General features: G+C 39.6%; 2 protein-coding genes across 5 annotated transcripts in view; one reads left to right on the forward strand and one right to left on the reverse strand.

Moving 5' to 3' along the window:
• Positions 1–7381, forward strand: part of atg7 (ATG7 autophagy related 7 homolog (S. cerevisiae)) — a 76553-nt gene extending 69172 nt beyond the window's left edge. For all 3 annotated transcript variants that reach the window (XM_044349491.1, XM_044349490.1, XM_044349492.1), the window contains exon 19: positions 6003–7381. In XM_044349491.1, coding sequence (XP_044205426.1) covers positions 6003–6035 — 33 coding nt within the window. In that variant the 3' untranslated portion in view covers positions 6036–7381. The remainder of the gene's footprint in view (positions 1–6002) is intronic.
• Positions 7382–7580: 199 nt separating this feature from the next.
• The window catches only part of vgll4b (vestigial-like family member 4b), a 43593-nt gene continuing 23506 nt past the window's right edge, over positions 7581–27667 (reverse strand). For both annotated transcript variants that reach the window (XM_044348566.1, XM_044348565.1), the window contains 4 exons: positions 26350–26584; positions 14456–14723; positions 13960–14077; positions 7581–13101 (listed from right to left, as the gene is read on the reverse strand). In XM_044348566.1, the coding sequence (XP_044204501.1) occupies positions 12845–13101; positions 13960–14077; positions 14456–14723; positions 26350–26584 (878 nt within the window). In that variant the 3' untranslated portion in view covers positions 7581–12844. The remainder of the gene's footprint in view (positions 13102–13959; positions 14078–14455; positions 14724–26349; positions 26585–27667) is intronic.

Here is a 27667-nt window from a genome sequence, read left to right on the forward strand (position 1 = left end):
ACAGTCACAAATGTAACACTTGAACTCTTAGTCATTTTTGAAACAATGGGTCCATGATTTCAGACAGAGGTGGACAAAAGTAGGCTTCTCATTTCTTGCCAGTGACCACTGAGTTTTGCCAGCTTGTCACTAGGTGATTTAATCAGCTGTAGCTAGCTGGCTATGCTAACTCCATGAGTCAATTGTGATTAGGGCTGCAACTAACGATTATTTTCATCATTGATTAGTTGTTTAGTCCATAAAATGTCAGAAAATGGTGAAAAATGTCGATCACTGTTTGCCAAAGCCCAAAATGACGTCCTCAAATGTCTTGTTTTGTCCCGACCAACAGTCCATAAACCAAATAAACATATTTGAGGACATACAAATATACATAGAGGACTAAAGAAACCTGACAAAACTCACATTTGAAAAGCTGGAATCAGAGAATATTGACTTTTGTCTTCAAAAAATGACTCAAAATGATTATTAAAAAAGTTGGCGATTCATTTAATAGCTGGCAACTAATTGATTAATCAACTAATCATTGCAGCTCTAGTTTTAATCACCGTCTCCATCTCTGACTCATTTTAAAATGAGAACTCTGTAAAAGGGTCTCAAATTATGCACTCGATGGTTTCAAACATGATATTGAGGTATGTTTCAGGCATTATTACCAGTTGATGATCCATGTAGAAGACACGTAAATAAAGAAACAAATATTTTTTTGGATTACAGTGTAGAGCTAGTTAGTCCTAGTGTTTATATGGAAAAATGTAGGATTGATCTCGTATTTCATTGTAGCATAACCCAGTTTGGACAAGCAAGACAGAGATTATATTTATACTTTATTATTCACATTTTCAAACATGTTTCCCTTTTAACATTACAAGAGAAAACTGAGGATGAGGACTGATTGACATATCTGAAAAGTATAAAATACTTCTTGGCTCAGTTACTACTGTAGTTATTAAGCTAGTTAGCTGGACATGGTAACATTAACGTTACGTTAGAGCAGATAAACTCTCTAAACACGTCTGCTTTTGTGTATTGAAAAGGCTAAAAATGTACAGAGTATCACTTTTACCACTGGCCCATCTACACTGCTTCAACGTGTGGAGAAACTCAAAGCTTGACCTGCCTGCCGTGCCCAGTTACAGTTGCTAAGCTGTGATTGGGCAGTCACTGTTCAGGGGGGAGGGGTTTAGCGAACGGTCAAATTCTTGTTTTATCTGACCAACGGTGCCTAAAAGACTTAATAATAGACCATTTACAACCATATAAAACATATAAAAACACTAAAAAAAAAGAGAATGTTCTGCATTTTTCCTTCACAAATTACTTCAACTCTTAATTGTTACAAATTGTTATCAATTAATTTTCTGTTGATCGTCAAATAAAGGGAATATAGTTTGTTTTATGTTGTTTTTCTGCATGTCCATGTTGTAGTGAATATGTGGGAATAATGTGTTATGCGTAGGTTTAAACCGATTTGACTAATCATTTCAGGAGTTATTCAAGCCTTCCTAAAATAAATGAAGCCTTACATTTTGATTTCTTGTTGTCATTGGTTTACATCCCGCTGCTTTATTTGTTACCATTGAATAAAAAGAAGTTAGTGAATTCAATAAGATCCCTAATTGGCCTGAGCTGAGAAGTAATTTATTTTGATCTGAGCTTTACAGAAATCTGCTTATGTATTGCAGCAACAGAGGTAAATGGTTGAAAAACATCCCAAGTATTCACCAGAGCTTGAAAGAGTGTAGTAAAGTTGTTGGCTTCAGTTTGCCAAAGCTATTCACGTTACATAAGGTCTCCCACCCTCAGATCTCCCCCTCTCCCCCCTTTCATTTTGCACAAAAGATTCCTCAAAACACACACAGAGACACACACACACACACACACACACACACATGCCATCAGTGCGGCATGGCAGCAGTCCAGAGAGGGGCTCCAGTGTCGCTCCGTTTCAAAGAGCTCTTTGCTTGCTGTCCTTTTGATGCTCGCTCCCCAGCAGCAGTGGAGCAGAAATGCCGAGTGTCCAGCTTTGATATGAATTTGTCCCCGATTCTCCACACTGCTCTGAAACTCTCAAACTATACTGAAATTACACTAACGTAAACTATAGAGATGTAAGACCAAAACAACGCTCTGATTTCAGCATGAGTGTTCACAGCACAGTGTGTTCAGGTTGTCATGCTGCAGCACAGGTTAGACAACTTTTTTGTAGGGTTCCCTCTTAAGCTGAAGTACTGGCACATCTGACTTTTGGCCTCATGAAATCCAAACTTCTTATTGAGCATTTTCTGTTGACGCAGGTACACACAAAAAAAAAAACTTAACAAAGCCAAAACAAAAAAGTGCTTAAAACATAACTGTTTGAAATGGATTCTGAATGCCAAAGAGGGAAAAAAACAAACAAATAAAACGGAATATACGACTTTGTTACTTCATGCAGTTCATTCTGTTGCTAACTTCATTTTTTAGCTGAAGATCCCAATTCATGGCATGTTTTCAATTGGTTTATTGTGTGATTTAGATAACTAGATGTGAATTTTCCCTTAGGGATCGATAAAGTTTAGATATAAATCTTCTTTAAAAGCATAAGTTCAACATTTTGAGGCAAAATGCCTGACTGTTTCCTTTCCTAGTGAGATGTAAACATCGTTAACAATTTAATATTCGTCATGTGTGTCAGGTGTGGAGCTGGAGACGGCACGTAGACGGTCAGCCTAGCTAAACATGTCTAAAGTCACTTGTGCCATGTTGTATCTCATTTATTTTTATCAGTACAGAAAACAGAAATGTGATATATATACATAAATGTGAAATGTGTTAGTATAACAGAGTGTCACTAGCAGACCTGGTAACTGCACAGTGATGACAAGACTCAGTGTTGTTTGCCAAGAAGTAGTTACAGAACATAACTCCCCCTGAATCCACAGTGTTGTTTTCTGTTTATGTCTGGATAAAACAAATGAGATACAGCGTGTTATAACGCGAGCTTCAGAGGTGCTGGTAGGGGGTTTATTTTCCACTTAGAAGAGAGCCAAGCTAGCTGTTTTCTCCCAGCTTCCAGTCTGTATAAGAAGCTAATCTGACAACTTCCACTCTCCAGCTCTGTGCTTGGTGGTGTCAATAGTCTATATACTCCCTAAGCCATATTTGAACGAGATCCAACTATTCAATAAGTTCCATTATTTCCCAAATAATTATTTGCACCTTTCTTCCTGCTCCTCTTGAATTTACACCCATTTTCATACAGAAATAGATTTCACATGGGATGTACAGTAGTCATTCCAACATATGTTAGCTAAGATTTAAGCCACATGTTGTGCAGCTGCTGGTTCAGCGATCTTGAACCTTTTTTTTATTCCAATTCCAGTTCAGCCAAAATGCATCAGTAATGAGTTCAGTTAATAGTTTTTGTAGCTGTTGGCGAGCATAACCCCATGGACGTTTGTCACATTTCAAAATAGGTTCACCTCTGTTTTATGAGCCTGACATGTAGTGAAATATGTACAAAACCCGTATTTTTGATCCACTGTATAAATCACTAAGAGCCCTTGATGTGCCGTATTGATGACATGAACTGTACTTTGAGAGGAAGTGGCAGAGCCATTTCTGCCCCCTCAGTATTGAGTGTGTCTCCTCCATGTTCTGTTGTTCCCTTCGCACTGCTGTAGTCATTTACAGCAGGGCTTCAGCACACAGCAGTCATTATAATGATATGTGTAATTATAGTCTCTCTTTACTCTTTGTACTCTTGCCTCTCTTCAAAAACACAACACAAAGTGTTTGAAACTAGTTTCAGTGCTTAGAAAGAAAAAAAATCAGGATGACACATAATTTTATGGAATCATTCACAGTTTTAATCACTTGGTTATTTCTAAAGATGTTTCCTGAAAAAAATCTGCAAATTGTTAGTAATTACAGAGAACAAAGGAATTTCCCTGGAAGAGCGATTCATTCATGATTCATTTATTATCAGAAATTTTCTCATCATTGTATGTTGAATAGCTTTTCTGTATACTAATTTTACATTTTTGCATGTTCAACTTGTGGAAATGTTTTGGAAATCTCTATGATAGAGTCACTAAAAACAGTTTTGGAAACCTATTGTCAACATTTGATGTTTACTTATAAGTTAAACCTTGTAATCTTTAATCTGATTTTCATTTTATTTATGTATTTGTACAACTAATCATACTGGTTGTAGATAGTTTGTGACGTTCCTGTAACGACTTTAAATGTTCTTATACTGTAGGACATGGAGCTGTATAAATAAGTTTGTAGTAACAATGGAACAAATAACTATGTGTAATGTAAAATTATGACATCCGGCTCTGCAGTTCCTCTCAGCTCTACAGAGCTTTCTAACATCTTTCAGCTCGTTGTTTTGGTTTAACAGCCCACGATTTTACTGTTTTGGTTCACTCTCACAGCTCTCATCGCTAGTTTTCCAGTGAAAAAGCTCTGATAATCCCACTGTACTATACCTGCGCAGCACCAAATGGCAGAGAGACCAAGTTAGCGACTAGCTGGTGAACATAGTGGAGCATGTAGCAGCTATGAGCTAAATATTTCCCTCAAAGGTTTGGTGGAGACCAAAACAGAGCTAAAAGGACAGTGAATGTTGGACCTACAATTCACCAGGTGGATAGAAAGTCGGCTCCATAGCAATATTTCTCCTAATTTCTTGGATGTGTAGGAAATCAGTTGTCTGCTAACAAGTTCACCATATAAATTTTGTTTTTTATCAGTTATTAGCACAACCCAGTCTAACCCGTCTACTGGTTAAGACACGTCACATGACTGCAGTGTCTGTGGTTTGACTCCAGCAATAGACCATGTATGTCCTTCCCGTCTCTTTCTATCTTCGTATCCCCTCATTTCTCTACTGTTGTTACCTAACAAAGACATAAAAATGACAAAAATATATATTTTTTAAAAAATCTGTTATTATTGGGATTATTGGGAGTTTATTAGAGCTTTTCAGTCTTACTGGGTTTTAGTTCTTGCACTGGAATTCACATTTTGGCTCAGTTGTGAGGCAGCGCTTTCAAAGGAATGCAGCACGTATGTGTCAAAAGTGTGTGTGTGTGTGTGTGTGTGTGTGTGTGTGTGTGTGTGTGTGTGTGTGTGTGTGTGTGTGTGTGTGTGTGCACTGACCTCACTCAAAGCCATGTGTGTGTAACATTCCAGACAGTGTTAGAGGTATGTGAATTACGTCTTACAGAGAGAGAATGTGAAGAATCTGCTGCCATGAGAAGGCCGCTGTTGTTTACTGACACAGTGCTGCAGAGGAGGTTCCTCTGTCTGTGTGTGTGTGTGTGTGAGTCAGTCACATGCTGCTGTCACTTCCTGGTAAGGAACTTCTTAGCCGTGATTGTGAATAATTATTTTCAAAGCTGTTATACAATTGATGCCTAAAGCCAAGAAATGAGAGCCGCCGTATGTTTTCCAAAGAGCATTTTGTTGTGTCTTCATATGTTTAGACGGAAATCTTTCCTGTTTACCTGTCTCATCCTGTTTTGTTTTGTTTTTAATAGACTCAAACATTCATGGCCATTAATAGCAGTGTGTTAAATGACTGCAGCCTCTCAGAGCCCTTATTATTTTGCATTGGTTTGTACTGTGGTCACTGTGTATATTTATGTGCATCTTTAAGTCCAGTAATTTATCAATTATTTAGTTAATGTGAAACAGCTCAACAAAGTTGGTAGTGCCACATTAAGGGCATTTTCTATTTATGTTAAAACTCTATATACATACTGTACACATTAGACAGACATGAAGCGTAAAAGTTCATACCTCTTTGGCTTTTCCCAGAGCTGTAAACCACATCTTACTAATCAAACTTCATCTGAAGACCATGAGGTGAAGTTGAAATCCACAAAAATTCTTGAGGTTATTTTTTCTTAAGGTTATTTTATCAAACTACTATTATTTGGTAGACAAAATAATAACCTTTATGTTATTTTTCATAACATTTCTTCTCTGTTGTGTTTGTTTCTCATCAGATTTGGGATATGAGCGACGACGAGAGCATCTGAAGGACTGGAGGAACAAATCTTCTGAAGTTTTGGACACCAATCCATGTTTCTGTTTCTTTTTGTTTGTTTGTTTTCTTAATCCAGGAATCTCACAAGTATACGGGACAAGCCTCTTATCAAGCACATTGATAAAAATCCATGAAGACAAGCACATTACGAAAACTTCAGGAAAGTAGCTAAAAAGCTTTAAAATTCCTGTTAAATGTTATAGAGCCACATCTTCATCCATCAAGGAGTCTGACCTTCAGAACTGAGCAGTAATGTGGTAAAAATAATAAACAGTAAGAAAGAAGGAGATTGATTTTACTGCTAAAGTATTCAGTGAATGTTTTTACGGTTGCAGTAGAAACAGGATCAGAGCTTGACGGAGAGAAATTCACTTTCACCGTGTGTATGAGGCCGTTGTATTTAATAAGACATAAGTACCTGTTTCTATCACTTGACGATTGTTAATCAGTCATATTAACTCGAGATTTACACTCACTGTTAGGCGGCACTTAAATTTCCTGAGCGAAAAAACAACAAAATACTTTTTTTTTTGGTCTCAAAAGCTTAAAAAGCTTCATTGGACGGTCACAGGTTCCCTCCCACAGTCTCTCCATCATCACATTTAATGGGTTTGCTGAAGAGTCCTCTGGCAAGACACTGGCATACTACATCTGCTCACTCATTCAGCTTGGAAAATAGCTTCAGATAAATGACGAAAATACAAAAACACAGTAGACAACTCAGCAAATCCATCCATCCGTGTGTCTGTTTACTGGAGACATCAGTACATACAGTTAATATGAAAACCTGCTTCGTTTCTTTGCAAGTATTCAGAGGAAACCTGCACACAGATGTTCAGACGTACAGTCGCTAAACTGCGGCTTCAGAGATGAAGATAGTGAAGAGTTAATGTAGAAAAACTGGAAGCTACAACTGCACAGTTTAATCTTAAAGAGCCAAACAAAGGTTTTTCATGGTATGTGTGAGTGTAGATGCATGCGTGTGTTTGTGCAACTTATGTTTCTCTTTTTTTTTTTTACTTTTATTTGTCTGAACTGCTAATATGTTCAATATTGTCAGTGTAACGAAATGTAAGTCTCTACAGCCGCTTGGATATTTTGTGGAAGAGGATTAGTGCAGTTTGAGAAAAAAAAAAAGTTCTGAGATTTATTTCAGAATTTGAGATTTAAGTCAGATTTTTGCCTCCAAATTTATTGCCAGAATTGAGATGATAAAACTCTGGATTTTGACTGTTTTCATAATTCTGACTATTCTCAGAGCTGCTTTGTTGCACTAATTCTTTTCTCTTAAGTATTTAACAAAACTGTAATAAAATGTCTCTTTATTATTTCTGTTTACTTCTGGTAACTTTTATTCCTGTGGGGGGAAAAGTGTTTTATGCCTTTTATCACACTACAATACATCCTTCCATACATTCAGTTTAGCTGCATCCATCTAATACCATTTAAAAAATGAACTGCTTTTACCATCTCTCTTAACTGGTAACCATTATACAACCACAAACACACCAAAACAACAATAGGACAGAGGCCCACAGTGGTTTAGAAGCACTTTATTGTTCATCAAGGCTACTTTACATACAAAAAAGGTGGCCTGCCAAAACCTTTTTAGTAGGAGACACAGAGCCACAAACTGACTGTTGTTTTCTTGATACAATTTTTTCTTTTTACAGTTCAGAGTATTACTACCACTAAGTACATGCTACTTCCACTTCAAAAAGGACCTGGAAAATGTGGTACAGAGTAAGGACCGACTCCCCTTGATTTATCTGCACAATTTCTTGTTGTTCACTTCATTACAGATGCAAAATGGCCTCCGCAGATGGAGAACTGTGACATCAATGCAAGTTTGAGCTTGCTTAATACTTGGATCATCTCAGCCTCACTGACTGGCAACAAAGCAGATGAACTTTAGAACGAAATATGAACGAAAATGTTGGATTCACGTCTTCAGTGATTTCATTTTTTTGATCCAGGCAAGTTAAATCAATCTGACAAATGTTCTCAAATGGACTGATGATTTTACTCGTGGCCAAGTTTCCATCTGTAGACTAAAAATGGTTCAATTGCAAGACTTTTCAAACCCCACAGTTTATATTCTGTATATGAGGTGGCGGAAATTTTCCCTGCCTGCTAGCCCATAAGATTATTTAACAGTTGATGGGGGTGATTTGGAGATGGCCAGCAAGACGCACTGGGCTAGAGGCAAAAAAATATGATGATATGAACAGCTCAAGAGACTCTACAAGGAGAAACTGTATTTACTCATAAGTAAAACTTTTGTTCAGATGTCTCAGAAGTCACGTGAAGGAACCAAAGTTAAATGATTGCAGAACAGTGGGGGACCAATGGAAGTAGCGATTGTCACCGACAGACCAGTGGCTTATTGTGGTTTTCATACGTTTACTGTGTTCCTGCACTTGAACCTTTACTCTAACAAGACAAACTATAAACAAAAAAGATCAACTTTTTTCACAAAAAAAGAAAATGCAATGATTACAATATAAGGACAGGGAAAAACAACAATTAAATAGCTACATATCATTAACAAATTAATTGTTCCTCAAAAAATACCTACGATTTTTTTCTCTGTACATTCGTTACGCACAGCGTAATGATGGTCTCATAGTTACCTATTATAAAAAAGTATTTTTTATTAAGTGATTTTCCTACAGTGTGTAGGGAGTGTGTGCCGAAGCAGAAAGAGAGCCTCCTACCTTCAGGGTGGTAGTGAAATGATAATGAGAAAGAATAATAATAGAAAAACAAAAAAACCTCTGGACACCTAGCCCTTTCCCTCGTGTTTTCTAGCATGCTGCTAACTACATCCAATCGTTAATCAGGATCAAATGAATCTGGGGGGTGGCGGGGAGGGGGGGAGGCATTGCTGCGAGACTTTCAAAAAGACTTTCAGTGGCAGCTGAACGTCACCTGGCTCATAGGCCATGCTTACAGAAGCTCAGCTCCTGAAGGCTCAGCCCCCCCACAAACGTCGCTGTCCAAACCACTCTGAACCTGTCACAGAAAGCACATTTACACTATAGAGTACTTAAACCTTCTGGAAGTCAATTCTCTGGCAGTTGGGTTGTGATTCAAAAGATTCTAGAACTTTTATCATCAGTTCCGGTTCTGTAACGTCTGTTCTGAGAGCTGAGGATGGAATGTGTGGACATTCTAGAACACTGACACCATTCAGAGAACTCTTATGTATGCATCCGTCATACTTGTTAAATATGACCTGAAAAAAAACAAAAAAAAACAATAATCACCTGTCAACCTCAGCTCAGAGACATGAAATCATTCTGTACTTTTTCACCTTCCACTGTTACTGTTACAACCTCAGTTCTCTAAGTTCTGCGCTCTGAATATCCTCAAAAATGTTATGCTGCTGTTGTTCTTTTGTCATACAGTTTGGATTTATGGCCAATTTGCTTGATGAAAAGACAAAAAAAACAAACAAAAAAAAAACAAAACAAAAGATGACACTTTATAATTCCGGTCAAGATACAAAAAACACTGTCGACAGGGTACTCTGGGACAGTTGACCCTGGCTGGTTGTTAGCTCTGTCTGTTGATGCGGAGATATTGAGTGTGTGTGTATGAGTCCTGTACAAAGTTCCCTACAGGAGGAATGTATGCCATCATGGCGCAGGCTCTTTAACAGAGTAAAATTCATTTGCTCAGACTGCAGCAGTCTAGCTTAACTGCAGCAACAATACAATGTTGTTCAGAAAAGAAAGCATTGAAATACAAACAAAAAAAAAAAAGGTCTGGACAACAAGTCGGGACACAAAAAGTCAGCTGCTGAAGTTTGAGAGAGCTGTGACGTCACACTATAAATTCAGATGTTTTTTGAAAGCGTCTGTATTTTTCTAATAAGATTTTGTGGCATCAAATAATTCTTTAGTGTGATAAGTGTCTACCAGCTGTTTAAGATCACTAACTCTTACCTTAAACCAGATCTTATTTCCCCAAAAGCATCACAGCCACTAGTCTGTCCTGTATTAGGCATTTTTCAGACTGCAGCAAAGTTATATTCACAAGCAAGAACTTGGGTAAAAGCTGGTACAGAAGTGGTGCTATTAAGACAGCAGCCAAACAGACTCACGAGAATAAAGTCCACTTCATCTGTGGCTAAGATGCTTTTCTGGAAAACAAAACCCTGCTGACTAATTTGTGCCGATTTGGTGTCTCAGCTCAGTCATGCTGAGGGTTGTAGCATCCTGTACCACCGATGGATCAACATCTTAAGAAAACCTTTTTTACAGGCTGCACATCCCAAAGCCAACTCAGCACAGGACCGACAGTCGCTCTGCCGCGAGGACGGAGCGGATCGCTTGACGTGCCGAAATGGTTTTGAGATATGCAGCACTCATCATTAAACAGAGCCTGTCCGGAGGCTGTCCCGCTATAGATGTTTGTTACCATACTGATATTAATGGAAAACAAAAATACAAAATTGTAATAATAACAATAACAATAATAACATGGAGTACAACTGACCCAGCAGTGAGTGTATAGTGTCTATGTCTGTTACTGACAATGAACAAAGTAACAACTAACGTCCGAATGAAAAGGCTAATAGTAGTTAAGATTGAAATGCTTAAAAACACTAATAGATACCAGCTATTAAAAAAAAACAAAAAAAACAAAAAAACATGCATCTGTAAAAGCATTAGTTTACCCTTCAAACCTTGTAGAAATCTACCAAACCACAGTGTGTAGGAGAGGGAGGGAGGCAGGGAGGGAAGGAGGGATAGCAGGGTGTAAGCCAAATGTAATTAAAAGTCACAAAAACAAAAGGCATGTTTGAAGAGATCTAAATAATATTCTCTCCCCCAGTCGAGAAGCAAGACTTTTTTTTTTTTCAACCACAAAGTGACATACAGCTTCTATCCCCTCATCACTGTCAGCAGTTAAGCCTATGAAACACATCAAAGCACATTGTTCAGCAAAGCCCAACCTACGACACACTACAGGTTGTTTCGACTGCGTTTTCAGCTCTAATCTCCTCTCGTAATGACCGTGAGATGTCCGTCGACACCACGGTGAGCTGATTTGACAACCTGACTGTGCTTGTAAAAATCAAATGCAACCATTTGGCACGATTTGCACACCTGAAGTAGTTTTGTTTGTTTTTGTTGGGGCGGCGATATATTTATCTATGCCAATACAGAGAAACGCTGTTTTATGAACAGTAGATGGACCTGTATTTGCTGTACTATGTAGGGCTGGGCGGTATAATGAATCGATATCAAATTGACTTAAACTATGATTTTTTCCCCACAAAATTTCTACAGAATGCACATTTGCGTAGTGGAAAAAAAGGTAGGTGAAGAAATGAATTCTAGGGGTGAACCTGCTGCTGCATGTTTCCTGCTTAAGGTGGAGCGTGGTCAGTGCCTCCCACCATTTACCTATTTATTTATACCCTCACCCTTAATACAGAGCCCCCCACGACTGCAAGTGTGACGTCATGTGGAGCGACACTGTAGTGAAGTGCTGGTGAGTGAGTAATGGAGGAAACTGTCCTTCATCCATAGTTTGGATTTTGAACTGGTTTCGTTGCAGGATAAATTTATTATCACCTCAAAACAAAATATGTTTTTAATTATCTTCAATTTGTTCACCCACCTTTGTTTTTAGTTAATAGCTGCACTAGTCAACATGCAGTGATGTCACAATTAATGTTATAACAGGACACATCCAAATCCATATTATGTTTCACATCTCTACTATTTTATAGTGCCCAACCCCAGTGGTATGTATTTTCTATTATCTCAGAAATGCATTCGATAAATAATGCATAATAAAGTGGCTTGTATTTGTCTGTCTTTGTCAGTATGAGATTATGCTTAGGTAGTTTTTCAACAAGAGTTAATGGCAGATCAAACAGAACAATTGGATAATATCAGAGTGTGTCAAAATCAGCTGTATCAGTCACAATGTGTGCAGTGCCAGATAACAATACCGGCATGCCATCCTTTAACCTTCTACAGCAGTAGTGCAAATCAGACCAAGTCAATCACTTAAGTATACACATACAGTAACAAAACCACCAGATCACATACACAGGAGAGAGATGGTGCAGGAAGGAGGGAGAGCGAATGAAAGAAGATAAAAACAGAAGGAGGGGATTACAAGAAGGCTTTTTGTTGTTTTGTTTTCGAGGTGGGCAGAGATAAACATCAGTGTCTGAGGTTTCTTTGGTAGCACAGTCAGGTGGTTTGTGATCGTTTTCTCCAAAGAGTTTCTCGCTTATCTTTTTTTCTCTCAAATGTCGGGCATCTCATAACACAGAAGCAGTAACACAAAACTACTGTTAAAGAAACAAACAAACAAACAAAAAAAAAAGAAGAAAAGAAAATTAATAATTAAAACACCACCTTTCCTCTCTCTCTTTTTATGTACATATAACTACAGACACTTGCTCAGCTCCAAGCTTGACATGCAGGGGTGATGAATAATTGGAAGGAGCAGCTTGATGCTCCAGTCAAGTCCCAAAGTCGAAACCTCATCACGTTACTGAATCTTGTCTGGCATTAGCATACCAAAGGACAGAAGGAGAAAAAAAAAAACAATAACCATGTCGTTATTGCTTCATCGATCCTCTATGAGTGCATAGAGAGGTTAGAGCAGGCTTGAGAGTTTTGGATGTTTTTAGCAGACCAGCAGGCAGGCATTCCCTCTGGGATGCTGGTGACGGACCAAAGTGACGGAGGGGCGTGGGTGTTGGAGCCGGTAGGATTAGGAGGGGATGGGAAATGGGGAAAAAAAAATCCCTCTTAAATCCCTCCTCCTTCAGGAGACCACAGAAGGGGAGTGGTTGTGATTGACCATGTGACTGTCGGGGGAGGAGTTTGGGCTGCTGCCGGACGAGGAGGGACTCCCCTTGTTTTTGATCTGCAGCCAGGTCTCACCCAACGCCTTGGCGAAATGGTCGTCCACCGAGCCCGTGATGGACACGGAGTTGGTGGCGGCAGGTTCGGGCTCCTTGTAGTTCTTCCCAAGGCTACGACGGAAATGCTCCTCAATCACCGGGTCGCAAGCTGTGTTGGCTAAAGGAGGGAAGATAGAAGAAGGAAAAGGAAAAGGAAGGGAAAGTTTTTAGGTCATATAGTGCAAAAAAAAAAGAGAAAAAGCTCATATGTATAATGGTCAGTTAGCAATTTATTGTTCAACATCAGTTTAAAGATTTGGTAATGTGCATTTTAGGTCAGTGGAAAAATACTAACTCCACTTTTTCATTGCAGTTTTTTTTTTTTTTAATATTAAATCACTGTTTTAAATTTCACTGTTAACCTCAATGAGATCATAAGGATTTCTCAAGGATCATAAAAACAGCCACAGTAAAGTTATCAACCCACAGAAAACATGACTGACACCCATACAGGATAAATAAATCAAACGTGTTTGGCTGAGGATGTAAGTGACTTTTAGTACAAAAATAACAGACAGCAAACATAAGGCAGTAAATAAAGCGTGTCGAGGCCTCAACACAACAATCGGTGTGCTATAAACAGAAACTCTGAGACATGCTGACAGAAAACTCCATCATGAGTTATATAAGTCAGCCTGAATGTGGATAGTATGAGTTGCTGTGTTTTCTCTGAAGGGTGATTTGCACTCGTGGAGAGGTTTGCCACAAACTGCACTGGATGGGAAATGAGTTTGTTTCTAAAATTATATCCACTTTAAGGGAATAATTAGCTTAATTAAAGTCTTTTAGTGTTTATCAATGTTGATGATATTCAGATATTGATCCGGTCTTTGAAATGTCATCACACTTTGTGATTCATGTTCACCCCTCACTGTTACTGCTAAAATAAAACCCAAGTACTAAATACAAACTAAATATACCCCAATGTGGAAGAATCAGACACCCTATGTCTGTTTATCTGAACGTGTGGACTTACTGTTGATTCTCCTGTAGTTGTTAGTGAGGCCTGAGCAGCCGTTGTGGGAGACTGGACAATGAGACAGGTTGCAGTTGCGGTTGTTGGCCGGGGCGCATGTGATCACTGACGGACGATTCTGCAACACAAAGACACAAATTTCGACGTTTACAGATCATCGAAAAACAACCGCAAATTGCTGGTCAAAATTAAAGAGAGAGGACAGAAAGAAGAATGCAGAAGAAAGTGGGAAACATTCGAGTTAAGAAGAGAGAGCAAAGGGAGGTTTGATATTTGAGGGAGAGAGAATGATTCATGACCACAACGCTTTTAAAACATTTTCAGCCTACAAGCCAAATAGGAAATGTATACTTTCGACCAACCGAGGAGCCAGACTGATGAAAGAATGTTAGTCATGTCGTGTGGGGGAGACCTACCAGGGTTGAGGTTTTTACCCAACAATTTAAGAAAGATGAATTCAGTATAAGAGCCAAAGAAACAGGATGTAGCACATTACCTGCTGGCGTTCCACTGCGCTGACTGTGTGTGGCACTGTGGCCATAGCTGCTGTGCTGCTACGTGCAGACTCCACCATGCTGTTTTTGGTGAGTGCCAGTGGCTGGTCCATGCTGGCTAAGCTGGCCAGGTGGTGATGGTGGTGGTGGGCATGGCTGTACAGGTGGTTGCTGTGGACTCCCATAGCACTGGGCACCACCACACGCTCAATGGGGCTCCGGCTCTGGTCCTTGGAGACAGGAGAGCTGCGATAATCTCCATTAGGTTTCCTGGGAAACAGAGGGAGACGCGTGTTAATTTACAATGAGCACTGCTACTGTGTATTTTTTTAGGGTTGGAGTTCAATATCATTTCATTGAATCCTAATCTGGTGGCAAATCTGTTTTTGAATCCTTGTGGAATCTCTATTGTTAAGTTTCAAATTGTTTTAAGTAATTTAAGTAATACATAACAGACTTAAAATATTTACTGCGAGAGAGACGGTTGAGCTCAGTGGGAAGGAAATGAGGAAAGAGTGCTGGCTGATAGAGTGGAGAGATGGAAATGGAAAGAGGGAAAAAGATGAACAGTGGAGAGATGAATAAAGACAGAGAGGTAAAAAGGGGCTCAAAGAGAGTGAATGAGATGAGGGAGAAAAGAGGGAAGATAAACAAAAGGACGATTTCTAAATGGGGCTTTGTGTCAAACACTGCAGCAGCTATTAATACTGACCTCACACACACACACACACACACACACACACACACACACACTCTTGGTTCTCAAATTGCTGGAGTGTTTGATAAGACTTTTGTACAAGCACATGCTCGCTCGCACACACACACACACACACTCGTCTAGGAAGGAGGAAGGAACACTCTCCCAACTTTATCCAAAATGGATCGACTCCAAACTTATTCCTGCAGAGAGGGGCAAACAGGCACGTAGTTCAAAGCTCTAAAGTGGTTTCCTCAGTACAGCAAATCAACTTTATCTCTCCAGCGAACCTGCAGCCAGCTGCACTCACTGCTGTCAAGATCAAAACTTGGAAAATCCTGCAGTGTTAATGCAGCATAGATACTAGGAGTGTAGCAGTACACAAAATTCACAGTTCAGTATGTACCTCTGTTTTGGGGTCACAGTTCAGTACAATTTTGGTAAAGCAAGAAAAAAAAAATAAAGGTAGAAAACAACATTTTGGTCTTTTATTTAGAAAAATGTAAACATCATTGTCCAAAACTATTACTTGTACTTAGTTGTGCTGTAGTAGAAAAAGAAAACAATCTTTATGTTTCTTGCAGGGAGTCAGGACACCTGCTGACAGCTGTTTTATGCTGATTTATGGTCTAACTGTATATAAAGTTGTTCAAACCAGCTCCACCTCCAGCAGCTACAACAGCAACATGCTGCTTACACACTGATGCTTCAGTATTAATAATCTGGATTTAGCCTTTTACTCATATGTTTGATATTCGTATTCCCTTTCTGTTATGTTTTATTTCTACTTGAACTGAAACTGGTGTGCTGTCTTGGCCGGGTCTCCATCGGAAAAGAGATTTCAATCTCAAGGGACTTCCTGGTTAAGTTAAAAAAAATGCTGAGGACCAAACCGCTACTTTTACTTTAATACTTTTTAACTACATTTTTCTCTTTCAGAACTGGTTCTCATGATGTGCTGTCTGACCACATCAGAAATCAAATGTGTTAATTGTTGTTCTGAACGGCTTCACTGAAACGCGGAGTGAAACGCGGAGTGAAACGCGGAGTGAAACGTGGAGTGAAACGCCGACTGTCACAGAGAGGGGAGGGGAGCGGGGAGACGCGGTATTGTTTCACTATGGACATAACGGTGCATATTTTAATAATAACGTTGCACTCGTCAGTATTGTGGGTCTCTCGTTTGTTATTCTGACAGCAGCGACACTACGGGGTAACCAGGCTACCTTGGCTAAGATGGCTAGCATACACCTATGAGCATGCAAAATATTCCGGGTGGAACTCGCACTCTACAATTATCGTTCCACATGTCAGACTAAGTGGATTATTAAACCATTTTGACAGTAATTGTTCGGGTCACGGAGCGTATTCTTCGTACAACTGCATGCACTGAACTGTAACATCCGTACCATGACAGTTTGGGACGAATACATGTACCGTTACACCTCTAGTAGATATGGACTCATGGATGTATTAAAGCTGGATACGTTGTCGCCACTCAGTCTTGTTTGCCGACTAATCCCAGTGGCCACTAGCATTACAGCAGTGAAAAAAATCCCCTGCAGCCCAAAAAGTTTTCCCACAGATCGCCATTATAAAAGAGATATTTGTAAAACTTGACAGGACACCTCAAACTGCAAACAAAGTCAATTACTGACTTATTGTATTATGAGTTTATACCATGAAGGTTTTCTATTGTGAGGGTGGGGCCTGTGAGAGAAACACTTTTTTTGTTTTTTGGCTTATGCACTCTGTGAGCAGTGAATGGGCATCATTTTGTTGTTGACATCCCTGCCATTGTGTTTTTTTTTTACTCTTTTCTTACTTCCCTTGACTTGTACTCCACAACACACTGTCCACAATCATGGGCTGAATACTAAGAGTGAAAGAAGGTGGGCTGGCCACTCACTTTCCATATGAAAGAGAATTACTCCCCACCACAAAATGAAATCCCTCAGTTCTCTCCAAACTGTGAGCTCATATTTTAATCGTAGAAAAAGCAGAGATAAGGATAAGAGTTTAAAGTAACGACAGTCTAACACAACACAGAGTTTAGATTTTTTTTTTTCCAGCACTCTCTGATGATAATGACTTAGTTTGATGTGTAGTGAAGTGGTTATGCCTGATACTGTGCACACTCGCCTGCAGTTTAACAGGTAGCAATTATTTTGCTCAGTGCGTCAAATGTGGTCTGTGGTCTGTGTTTGAGTGTGTGTGCGTGTGCGTGTGTGTTCAACTGTGTATTACACCCTTCCTGCAGCTCCACTTCCCTCCCACAATTTGAGGCCCAGTTACAGGGAGCAAAATTCACTGTACTCACCTCTAGCTATCTCCTTTTTTCTTCCCCCACATGTATACACACATCCTTTCACAACTCAACACGTATAAACACCGAACTGACATACAAGCCTCAAATGGGGGAAAAAGCAATCAAATTTAGTATAAAATAAAAAGCTGCACTCAAACATTGGTGGGTAGACTAGAACATAAAATTCCCTCTTTATTCTTCACCAGACAGCATGTGGAGGCATTTCAGCAACCATGTGGCAAAGTCTGAATGAGAATACACAACAACAGGCTCAAAAGTGAAAATGCTGCGGCGGCCCTTTAAGGTTTGTTTGGATGCAAAACAACAAGTCCAGGCAAACAGTTGTAGATCCATGTGACCAAGCAACCTGACTGCTGGGTCAAGCATCTGGAGCCCACACAAATAAATAAGTCTCCACAGAATACAGAGAGGGAAAGAGGAAGAGCTGAGGAGGAGGAGGAGGAGGAGGAGGAGAGGGGAGGGGGGGCTGCATGTGAATGGTTCAGACCTCTACTATAAGAAAGAGTGAGGTCGGTAGTTTCCTTCGTTTGTGCCGAGAGCTTACATTAGCAGAGCTGCCCCCCCCCCCCCCCCCCACCCCCCTCCCCACTCCCCCTCTTTTTTTCCTCGCTTTGTCTTTCTTTTTTCTTTTCTTTTCTTTCACCATCAGCAGCAAACTTCCTGAGGGTTAAAGAGGGAGAGACTTGGCAGTGCTCATGAAAAACCCTGACCGACAGCTCACCAACAGGATTTTATGTTTCCCATAATGCTATCAATTTTCAGTTTCATTCTTTATCATATAATCAAAAAAAAATAAAACGATATCTCAATGCGTAGTTAGGTGAATCACAGAAATCTGTTCGTAATAACGACAAAATGTTTAAATTATTTTTCTACAGGAGCGACTTTTAATCAACTGCTACAAACCAGACTCCTGCTGTATAATTCTGTTATCTTCAAATATAAACAATCCCTCAGTTAGCGAAGAGGCCAACAGATAATAAAGCTTGCTGTCTCTCTCCTCCCCTCTCCTCCCCTCCCAGCAGCTGGGTCTAGAGTTAGGTTGTGGAAGTTGTTCCAAACTTTAATCATTGCCAAAGAGCAGGCATGCCCACATCCTCACACAAGAGGGGCCGTCGCAGGAGCCAGTGAACGGGATCAACAAATCAGACCAATGAATGGCGTAGCTGTCGAATCCTCCGCCGCCCCCGCCTTCCCCTCGCCTGATTGCCCACCAAACCCCGGACCGCATTTCATGCCAGGGATCAGGCATTCAAAACCCACCCTGTGCCTTTGTCTCTCTCACTCACCTCTCAATTATCATTAGGGTCGCAGCTGGGAACAGAGGGAGGATGGAAAGGGCGGACGGCGAGGGTTTGACATGAGACATGGGCATAGGGGTGGTGACAAGGGCTAGTGCTGAAGAGAGAGGGTTGCCAGGCTAGAGGAGAGGATAAGAGCTAAATGTGGGAGAGAAAGAGAGAGCATTTGAAAAGTAAAGGTCTTTGAAATTTGGTGATACAAAGAGTATAGGGAGACAAACCGAATAAAAAAAAAAAAAGAGGTATGAGAAGTAGAGATTTGTGGAAAAAAGAAAGGTGATGAGGTGAGGGATGCAACTTGGTCCTATTCCACCATAAAAGTTCACAAGTTATCTCATCACTCAAGCCAAACAATAATACAGACAACAGTGGAAAGGGGCTGCACTGAGGTGAGTCAGAGAGAGAAAGGGAGAGAAGCTCGGATCTAATAACAGTCGTATGAGTGTGAGAGAAAGCAGTCAGTTATACAAAGGCCAAGTAGGTTCTTATTAACAGCAATTTCACTGCGAGCTTCTCATTTATGTCCAGAAACTATTGTTTTTTGCCGGCTGAGATGACAACGATAGATTTTACCAGCTGTGGCTAAATGACATTACTTCACTAAGTTGGCCAAACTACAAAATGAAAGCCTTGACTTCCTAAAGGAGGTCACAGTCAAATCTGAAATGATATATCTTGATATTCTGCTGATCAAACCGATTTGAATGTATCAGACTTCTAATAGTGAGGCCAATTCATAGCAGGAAGCAAATGCATCTTCCATTAACACTTGGCCAAAGATGGTTTCCTAGAAAGAGACTCAATTCTGTAGTGTTATATTTAAAAGGAACGCCTGAAATATCTTGTTTAAAAGTTCAAGAGATTGTCAGGTCTACATCCAGATGATCATGATCACTGCATCATGTCATTTTTTCTCCATTAGCTAGGTAGCTAGTAGTTGAGTGTAAATGACTTGTGAACAGTAATCAGAGATTCTCTGTAAACTCTGAACAATTATATAATAATAATAATAATTAATGATTCATAAAGGGCAATGCTACATATATAGCATCTAACTAAATTCAACTGGCTGAGGTTGTGAACATACATTAGCATTTAATGTGTGTGTAGTGTTTCTGCCCTCTCAGCTAAAAGCTAGTAATAAATCTGGATTGATTCTTATTGATTTTTTTAGAAAACAATACTATAAAGCGCAAGGTTCACATCTAAATGAATAAATGAATATGACATCTGAGCAGACTGAGATAGTAAATTAGCAACACAATTTAACTCTGGTAAAACATGGAATGTGGTTTCTTTTACTAATCAGATTTTCATTAAGTTCTTACATAAAATAATAGAATTTTCTTATTTGTTTAGTCTAATGGAAAACAAAACAAATCAGAAAATTCAAATACTTTTATCTTGACAAATTTCTGAAAACAAATCATGTGTGAAAGGCTTTTTTTATATATTGTATGTGACAGTAAAGAGAGTAGAAAGGGGTGATATCTCAGGCTGACATTTTGGTTTCGGTTGACTTGTTTTGAAAATGAGAACCGTGTGACTGACATCAGAATGGGCCGCTTAACACAATGAAATAAAGAAAAAGATATCTATTTGATTCTATTTTACTAGACTCTGGGTTATGTGCAGCCTGGCATTAGTGGTAGTCGCTGTGGTGGGCACTAACTGAAAGATCCCTTCATTTAAAACCCAGAGAGTCCAACCCTCAATACATAAATGATATAGTCATATATCTTGAACAATATTACACTACTCCCATCTGTCATTAAGTACAGCCTTTTAAGTAACCATTCACATGACACCCTGTCTTCAAGTCAACCTCAAGATAAAGATCATGACTGTGATCATGTGTTTAAATGACTTAAAAAGAAAAGAAAAAAAAAAAACAGCTGTAGGCCTGTATTCTTGTAAAATCTGAAAACTTGTAATTTGTTCTTGCTGGCGTAACAAGCAGCTTTGTATGAGCAAACTTGCCTAATTGCCACAATGGAAAACTAAATAAAACAAATATAAACATGTGAACTGACGACTCTAAAAAAATATGGTTTGCTTTTTCAAAGTCTGCCAGGTTTAATTCTATAGAGACTGCCAATTTGGTGAGTTAGCTTGAGGCAAAGATACAGGAGCTATAAAAGTCCGAGGCTTTTACTCACAATTGTGTTCCAAAGTCTTCTGAGAAAACCTCACTACAAATCATAAGTTGGGCAGAGGTTGATATCCTACTCCTTTAAGAAATAAAGAAAGAAAGAGCGAGAAGTGAGAGAGATACACACACAGGAAACATCTGGGAAGAATCAGGGCGTAGAGAAAAGACAAAAAAGAAAAAAGCAGAGGAGGAGGATGAAGGCTCAACCACAGGTTACAACCATGCCCAAGCTCTGCGAGGTCTGCAGAAACCCACAAAATGGATATATATACACACACACACACACACACACGCACATACACACACACACACACAAAGTGAGCCACAGGGCTTACCCGGGCTATGTATATAAAGTATACAAACATCTCAACACAGTTTACTCTGCTCAGTCCAGGCTTTGGTAGTGGGACACGGCGGAAGTTAGCAATAATATTTGCATTCTTTAAAATAGAAAAGTCAAAACCCAGAGGAAAAACCATTTAACGGATGTCATTTACAGAGCATAACTGTTAGTTATTATGTTATAAATTAAGTAATCATCCTTGACATACATCTAATACAAAACATCAGATAAAATTCAGGATAAAGCTATGTTAAATGGCATATTATGCCTAATTTCTAGGCAATCAACACAAGCGTTTGCCCCATTTCCGAAACAACTCTATCTGCAGATTTTCACTCATGCAGAAATACTGATAGAAATCAAGCACATATTTGCCAGTTAACTGACTGCAGTGAAAGAGGAGTGAAGAAAATCCTTTGTTATCAAAGCTGGGACAGATCGGATATGGGAACAACCACAACAAGAAGGCAAAGAAAACAACATGTGAACACACATACACACACACACACACACAGAAAAAAAAAAAGAGATCCACATGCTCTCCCTTCTTCTCTCACATGCTCACACACTACATAAATAGTCTCATGTAAAATAAGAGGGTAACAATGACTTCATCAGCTTTGGCCAGGCTCACACACACAGACACACACATACATACACTCTTCCTCTCTCTTATTTTCTCCCCATTTGGCCTCTGGAGAAACTTTCATGAGAACAACTCGCTGATGAAGTTCCCAGTAGAAAGAAGCTGCAGTTGCTGTAAGCTACAGTTCTTCTTACTGCAGTAAATTGACTTATTTTTAAACTTGCTTGGATGTGCTTTTAGCTCCTGTATCTTTAAGAGTAAAATAGCATAAATGCAAATGAAAGATTACATACTGCTATAAAAAAAAAAAAAGCATGAAGCCTGACTTCAGACCTCTGAAACCGCTGTCCACAAGCCAGATTTTTTAGCAATTCAAATAACAAAGTGAAAAGAAATGGCAATCCAGTCTGATTATCAGGCTAAAAAGTACGACCAAGAACAAGGACATAAAGAAGGAACAACTGCTCCAAGCAGTGACACCAAACACTGTTTGATGTAAAGTTTACATTACAGCAATTTCTCAGGTTTTATCACAATCTGAAGGAATAATTATGTTTTACTGATAATTTACAGACAGACAAATTCTTAATTTGGATGTATGCTCTATGTCTGAGAAAATTAAATAATTTCAAACATGAACAAAACTACTGCCCACTGAGTCACGTGTAATGTGGCTGCTGTAAACTTTCCTGAATTTTTTATTCCCTGATTAAACACCTATACAAAGTATTTATCTGTGACTGGCTCTTATTTTTAAAGAGAAATGAAACAGCTGAGCAAAAGGACTTTTATACTGGAGGATCTACAACTGCAGAGTGGCGGGCAGGCGAGCAGGCAGCAGCAAGCTTCCAGCCCGCAGGCTCCAGTGGACAGGATAAGGCTTCTTTGTTCAAGACTCCTCCTACTCCTCAGAGAAAATGAGAAAGTAGCCCCCGCTGCCTGACAAGGAGCCCAGTCACTACACACACACGCACACACACACACACACGCACACACACACACGGGCAAACACACATGCATATATGGACAGCACACTCACACACACACACACACGGGCAAACACAAACACACATGCATATATGGACACACACACACACAACGACACATGTGCATACCTGCACAGACACATGCAGACTTGGTACAAACATACAGATCACATTCACTGCTGAGCCTGACACTTGTATTACCATTATTTTCACTGAGACTTTTTAAAAGCAGGATTTACCATGCCATAAACTTTTCTTTATTGACTTCATAGCACAAACTGGCAAAGATATTCTTGAAAACACTAAGACTGCTTGTGAAAAATACATCCAAAATTACATACTTAAATACACAAGCTGTCTACAAAAGTAAAATCAACACAAAACGGTGATCCCCTTATAATGCTTGGTAATACTTTCTATAAAAAAAAGCTTGAGTTTGTTCAGAGAGTTTTCTTTCTCTCACCCCAGCCTGTCCCTCCCCCTGACTTCAGCTTGTTGTGATTGGACAACAAAGGAAAGCTGACCTTCCTTCTACATTGCCCATCCCCGAGTCTGAGGTGTCAGGTGTCTGTCTGTGTCAACACTTCATTGAAAATATGAGTGAACTTAGAGACAAAAAAAAAAAAAAAAAAAGAAAGAGCCAACTACAAGAAACTCAACAAAAACACAACCGATACAGTCAGCACACAGGAAAACTGCCATTCAAGCAGAAACAGTGGAAAAAAAAAAAAAAAGGTGAAAGTTTTGTTGTTTTTTTTTTAAAAAAAGAGAATGAACACAAAAGCTTCCAAACATGCAGGAACAGTCAACATTGAGCGGCGCAATCAGTGTAGACAAAAAAACAAGCTACACAGACAGAAGCAGCCAGCAAATTCAACAGCTAGAATGGTGTCAGATAACCATCTCTGGACATCTGAACTGTGTGTTTATGTGCAGGTGTGTGCGTGTGTGTGTGTGTGCGTGTGTATGTGTGTGTGTGTGTGCGTGTGTCGTGGGGGGTTGCGAAGGTTCATTTTCTGGTTTTCTCTCCAGCTTTTTCCCCAAGAACTAAGTCCATCATTTTCAAATTAAGCCTAATCACTGTTCCTACAATAGACAGATGAGTTAAATGAAGCAGAAAGCTCATGCATGTTAAAGACTAGCTGACTGTCCCCTTCCCGACAGTGTTTTCTATAGAGGGAGTTTTTACTCATTATTTTTAGCTAAATTTCTTCTGTAACGACAACCCATCATTCTCCACTTTAGAGTAATCACTGTTCTTTGGACAAACACGAGAGTCTGAAACGAGCAGGAAAATTTTGAGAGGCTAACTCTGACTGCAGGTTTGAACAAGTCATTCAGTAGTTACCTTTGCCAGGGAAGCAATGTCCTCAGAGAAACCTCAAATTAAATGACTAAAAATAAGATACATTTAGGATGGCCCTGGGGTGAATAGGTTTCCAGGATGAAAAAAAAATATCTTGATGAAGCTTTGTGACTTAGAAAGCCCTGAATTTAACTTCAAGTTGCAGCATGTCAACTAGCAATTGACTTTTTTTTTTTTTTTAGGTGGAGATTAACTTTAAAGTACCTTGAGTCAAACGACTTCAAGGTCATAATTAAAATGAAGATTAAATAAAGGGATTACGGCTTATCACGGGTTACTTCTAGGAAATAATCATGGTACAATGAGCAGTTTGAAAAGCCTTAAACATCACAGACTGCAGTTATATTTGCACAGGACCTATTTCTGACTACACAAAATGGCCACTGTAAAATGGTTGCGTTTTGGAGCTGAGACAAGGAGTTGCAATATCAACTGAAAGCTGATATGACAATAAGTCCCATTGTACTTTGGCAGACCGACTTACAAAATAAGTCCAACTTGTGATACACGAGTAGAATCATTTGCTTATCAATGCATGCAGAAGTAAACCGCATGGTGCATGAAAAATGTCTCACAGATAGTGAAGAACAACTGAGACAATAGAATAACACACCAAGACGGAAGTCGCATTTACTGCCTGGTTTCCCTGAAAAGTATAATGTTAATTCTCCCACCGCTGACACATCCATAAGAGCAAACAAGATGACTCTGCACAAATGTCAGGTCATACAAGCTAATCCTTTGTTATGTGAGCACAGTCACAAGATGAAGGAAGAAAGACCCTTTCCCTTGTGCCACTAGAACGACTTGATTCAACAGTCATAGAATCCTACCTGTAACACAATCTGCACCGAAATAGCCCTGCCCCGTCGCACAGGCAAGTGAACAGCTTTGGCAATTATTTCTGTCATGTGCAGACTCCCCAAGTAAAAACTATAAATCATTCTGGACAAAAAAAAAAAAGGATCCATTCAAATTTATAGGCAATTTATTGATCTGAATGCTGCTCAGAAGGCGCTTTGATACTTGTGTGTGTTTTTTTGCTGTGACTAGGTCGTCCATGGAATACATTATAATTTGCTGAGTCCTCTGCAAATAATCATGCTGCCAGCTACAATTAATTGTGAATACTACCTGTATTTTAAGTTACAGGACATATTGCTAAGAACTAGCATGCACAGGTCTACCCAACACCTCCCTGACAGTCTCTGCAATAAATAGCAATGGCTAGAGTCCCATGACTGACTCAGTCAAACCGAGAAAGAGAGAGGGAGCTCTGCCTCCACTGCCCCTGGCCCCAGCAGTCCTTCGCCACCAATCAGAGCTCAGGAATCTCTGGAATCTCTGGAAGTGCGAATGTGGGAACGTTGGAGATGTGAGTAATCTTTCTGTTGTGCAGTCCCTGTTTCCAAGCTTGCAGAGATCTGTGGCTATAAGGAGAACACTGTGGAGACAGCTAAACCTGGTGTATCATACTGGAGTCCAAACTGGGACATCTGAGAAAGCCTGCCTGTGGACAACTTCACCAACCGAGGAGCCCGCAAACACGTGGCCAAGAGAAACACTTGCATACACAACTAAAAACTGAGTGTTTTATGTGTGTATATGTAGTAGAGCCTGACCGATACTGGATTTCTGGGGCCGATGCCAATACCGATATTAGGGAGTAAAAAAATTACCAATACATCGGCCAATAATCTTATATATACAGAATATATACATAAACACACATTTTTCACAATGATCCCTCAAATGTGGTTATTAAACACTTGTGACAAAGATATGTAATGGAGGCATGACATTTTACAGTTGTGCACTGAAACAGGCATATACTGGACAACCTATACACCGATACCGATAATGGCTGATAATATCGGCTGATCGATATATCGGTCAGGCTCTAACATGTAGTTTCTAAGAAGAAAGGTGACTTCTTCACTTGCTGCAGCGTGTTTGTGTGTAAGAGACAGAAGAGCAGAGACAGAAAAAAAGAGAAAGGTGCAGTGATACGAAATTGAAGATCCTTAATTTTCACTTGCACCTCAGGAAATGGACATCTAGAAAATAACTCGATTGCAAAGTCTCCATAATGGATTTTATTAAAACGTGTTTAAGTGTCTCAGTCGGTGTACTCACAGCTGCGCAGCAAACAGTCGGCTGATCTTTGCCACATGCTCACTGTCGTCCATGTCGCTGTCCCCCTGGTCCCCGCTCAGCTTCCTCTTGGTGGGGCTGATGGGAGGAGGACCTGTCCTTTGGCTGGAGATGGAGGAGGAAGAGGAAGATGATGACGAAGAGGATGATGATGATGAGGAAGACGAGGATAGGGACAGGGACTGGAGTCTGGGGTCCCCCCTCAAAGCTGCTTCACCTAAGGAAGGAGGACAGAGAGGAAGAAAAGAGACAAAGCAAAGAGATTGATTATTAGTAATGTTGAATCTTTGAGGAATAATTATGAAGTTCAAAGTAAAAAAAAAAAAAAAAAAAAAAAAAAAAAAAAAAAAAAAAAAAAAAGCATCGACTACACTTTTAGGATCTCCAAACACAACAGAGTGAACTGACAGTTGTGCTGTGGCTGTTCAGATGTGGCTTCTTACACTTCTAACAGGGTGCTTACTCATTAATGTAAATATGGTAATTAGTTATAATCACGGTATTTTCAAGCAAATGGCAACTGTTTTATTGCCACTTTAAACAAGTTTACCACAAAAACTACTTCATCACAGTGAATTTACTGTACAGGCAGTGTTTCAGCTCAAATTTTGGATTTTGTTGACTTATACAGTTTGCTGAGAGAGGCACAAACCTCTGGCATGAGCAGAGGAGTAGCTGGTTAGGAATGTTTTGGAAGAAATAGTTGTGGATGGGTTCTCCATACGTGTGTGTGTGTGTGTGTGTGTGTGTGTGTATGTGTGTGTGTGTGTGTGGTGTGAACTATTTCTCCCTCTCTGTCTCTTGACTCTGCTTTCCTCCAGTCTTGTCCTGGTACAGAAGGCCTACAGAGTCAGTGAGTGGGAGTAAGAGCAAAAGAGAATCAGGAAAACTACCATTGGCTCTGTCTCAGCACGGGGACTTTCCACTGCTTCGGCTTCATGTATCTGTCTGACTTTTCCCAAACAAAACATACAACCTAGACTAATACTCCCAGTCAGAGTCATAGCTTTCTCCATAACTACTAAGAGAAACAACAATTACTCCAATCCCTTGCAATGCAACTGACTGTTCCTGCTTCATTTCAGATCATTTTGTATAAAACCATATCAAATTTATCAGTATTAGGATTTATCAGCATTTATTTTGAATATCAAATAAACAAGTGATAATCAGATTTTACTAAATTCAATAATATAAAAATCTAGGTTAATGTTGGATTTATCATTAGCAATGCATTACTGTACTGTTGTTTATTGTTAACATTTCTGGACTGTCCTAAAGAGGAGTTCCCCTGTGCCCA

Source organism: Thunnus albacares, chromosome 4, assembly GCF_914725855.1.
Source record: "Thunnus albacares chromosome 4, fThuAlb1.1, whole genome shotgun sequence".
NCBI classification, from domain to species: Eukaryota; Metazoa; Chordata; class Actinopteri; order Scombriformes; family Scombridae; genus Thunnus; species Thunnus albacares.